General features: G+C 33.3%; 1 protein-coding gene across 1 annotated transcript; it reads left to right on the forward strand.

The window, feature by feature from the left end:
• Window positions 1-388: 388 nt before the first annotated feature.
• LOC143554860 (L-ascorbate peroxidase, cytosolic-like) lies at window positions 389-2,677 on the forward strand. Its single transcript, XM_077044533.1, has 8 exons — window positions 389-733; window positions 809-983; window positions 1,086-1,151; window positions 1,628-1,676; window positions 1,784-1,869; window positions 1,956-2,035; window positions 2,125-2,227; window positions 2,312-2,677. Exons 1-8 carry the CDS (start codon window positions 615-617, stop codon window positions 2,372-2,374), a joined length of 741 nt encoding a protein of 246 aa, XP_076900648.1. The 5' UTR covers window positions 389-614; the 3' UTR covers window positions 2,375-2,677.
• The last annotated feature ends 283 nt before the right edge of the window (window positions 2,678-2,960 follow it).

Raw genomic sequence — 2,960 nt, forward strand, 5'->3', positions numbered from 1 at the left:
GCTTGAGCTGTACGAGATGAAAGTCTCATATACAGTTCTCGGAGGGGGGATCGCACCTATAAGTTAACTTAAAACATCCCATTTTAATTCACTCATTTATACATCCAAACCGTCAACCCAAGGCTCAAGTTAATCTTGTCCGTCAATTAAGACACCTTAATAATCCAACGGCTCACAATATTCATGTTAAAACCTTCTAACTGAAACCCCCTTGACTATAAAATGGTAAGAATTTGTGACCATTCTCATCTCACTCACTCTTTGAGCTCTACTTCTACATTCTTATTTCAACTAATCGGTACGTCAATCTTTCTCTAATCAATCGTTTATACAAAACAAAACAAAAAAACGCAGCTTCAAATGATTCATGAATCACGATTTTCCCATGAATCGTTTACTACGATACAATTTTGTTTACAATTTTTAAATATTTATTTTAAGCATTCAGATATCTGTTTGGATACCCGAATCTAAACTTTTGGATACATTTCGAATATTGAAACTCGCTATCCAAAATATTTGGATATCTGAGACTCCGGATATTTGAATATTAACACCCTTGTGGCCCTACTACATAAATGTTTGATTTTCTGGCTAATTTTTAGATTGAGACGATGGCCAAGATCTTTCCGAACCTATCCGAGGAGCACAAGCTCACTGTCGACCAAGCCAAGAATGAGCTTAGAGCCTTCATCATCGAGAAACAATGTGCTCCTATCATGCTCCGACTTGCGTAAGACTAAACTAGATTCTTAACTCTTCAAGGTAACATGAGATTCATGATGTTGATATAAATATTAATACTCAGATTTCACTCTGCCGCGACATTCGATGTGAAAACAAGGACCGGAGGTCCGTTTGGTACGTTGAGGCATAAAGAAGAGCAAAGCCATGGTCCAAATGTTGGACTTAACATTGCTGTTGACATGCTAGAGCCATTGAAACAACGGTTCCCACTTGTTTCATTTGCTGATTTTTATATGGTAATAATTACAATTATAATATAATTTAATTATATGAAGTTATAAAGTTATAATGTGGATTAACATTAACATTAATATATGTTTATTTTTATTTGTATGTAGCTTGCTGGTATTGTTGCGGTTGAAATCACCGGTGGACCATTGATTGCCTTCCACCCTGGGAGAACGGTATGTGTTGAACTGACACCGGTTGGACTAACTGGTTTTTACTAGTGGCATGGTCTAGTTCACTTGTTGGACTGGCCGGTTTAGTTAAGAATAATTTTTTGGTAAAAATATTTTAAAACATACGTTAAATCCTTATCCATATAAAGATATCTTAATTATTTTTCATTTACTACTTTTTAAATACTCTTTTTTATTCGTTCAATCCGATAAAAATTGTATAGTGCTTAAATTTTGTGTAGTATATAAATTAGTTTTAAAATAATCATGACATCAACCAGTTTTATATCCGGTTCAAGTTTTATATCCAGTTCAACTGTTTTGACCAATGAACTAGTATTATAACCTGTTGGGTTTTCATAATATTGGTGTAGTTTATTTAGTTATTAACCTTTGCTAGTAAAATTTCTTTATTCCTAATTATATAATTACTTTTTTTTATTATAATTGATTTAATTTGTTAATTTTTATTCTCCAAGGACATGGATGCCCCTGCTCCAGAAGGTCGTCTTCCTTTTCCTAGCCATGGTTAGTGAATAAATTTAAAGTTTATAAAAATTGATTATATTTGGATTTTAAAAGTGACTTGTCATTAACAATTAATAACTTAATACTTTTATATTTATCTATTTTAGGTTCAAACGAGTTAAGGAACATTTTTGTGAACACTATGGGTCTCACCGACCAGGATATTGTTGCTCTCTCCGGTGGTCATACCTTGGTTGGTTTTCATTTACATATTACTAGATAAAACATGTTTTGATATGTTATCCAACCTATTTATGTTTACACATTTACTTGTTTTAGGGATCTACCCACAAGGACCGATCCGGGCAAGATGGACCATGGACATCCAACCCGATGGTATTTGATAATAGTTACTTCAAGTGAGTTTTATTTCAAAATTTTGGTATGTCACGTTAAAAAGAGTTACACTATTCATGATTATTAAGTTTGGTTTATGAACGCCCACCAGAGAAATCTTAGCTGGTGACAAGGCCGGGTTGATTCAGTTACCTTCTGATAAGGCCCTTGTTACGGACCTTGCTTTTCGACCTCTTGTCGAGAAATTCGCTGCAGTAAGTACATGTTTTTATTATTAAATTATAAAAATATGAGTTTTATAAAGGTTATATCATAATTTTCTTTGTTCACAATGATAGGATCAAAATGCTTTCTTACAAGCTTTTGCGGAGTCCTACACGAAGCTTAGCGAGTTGGGGTAAGCTTTGCAAATAAAAACTATACTGTTACATCCTATTAAATAAAATCTAACTTTCTAACTGTATTGATTTGTTATTTGACAGATTTGCTGATAATTAGGGGGGCGGACATGCTACATCCCCGTTCGTGATTTGTTTTTGTTTTTACTTAGCAAACAATAATACTGAAGTACAACTTAGTTGGGGTACTAATGAATAATGGTCACTTCTCTTTGTGTGACACAAAGTATGATGTACTCTTTTGGTTATCATATTTTGGAATGAAATAAAATGTTATGAACAAGTATGGTGTTGCTGAAACATATTGATGTTGTATGGTACTTATAGAAGCTGTATAACTACTTATGTTTGTTGATCATCTTGTTGAAACTCATTATTTGTAAAAACATGGGCTTTCGCGTCTCTCTAAAATTGCAGTCATGGTAAAATCTTGGTTTATTTAATTATCAGGGACTCCCAAGCGCACGAATTTTCAAATGGAAAACCAAAGGCTTGTTATTCAACAGTATAACATGACTTATATGCGCGTGTCAACCAATGGATATATTTCCATTTTTTTTAATAAAAAAGGTTCGCAAAAATTTCTATA

This window comes from Bidens hawaiensis, unplaced genomic scaffold (assembly GCF_021521415.1).
Source record: "Bidens hawaiensis isolate Kalapana, Puna unplaced genomic scaffold, B.hawaiensis_p1.1 tig00017861_1, whole genome shotgun sequence".
In the NCBI taxonomy this organism is placed as follows: domain Eukaryota; kingdom Viridiplantae; phylum Streptophyta; class Magnoliopsida; order Asterales; family Asteraceae; genus Bidens; species Bidens hawaiensis.

Coding starts and splice junctions, on each gene's coding strand:
- LOC143554860 (XM_077044533.1), top strand. CDS start 615: ATGGCCAAGATCTTTCCGAACCTATCCGAGGAGCACAAGCTCACTGTC. Junction 734..808: donor CCTATCATGCTCCGACTTGC/GTAAGACTAAAC, acceptor ATTAATACTCAG/ATTTCACTCTGCCGCGACAT. Junction 984..1,085: donor CATTTGCTGATTTTTATATG/GTAATAATTACA, acceptor ATTTGTATGTAG/CTTGCTGGTATTGTTGCGGT.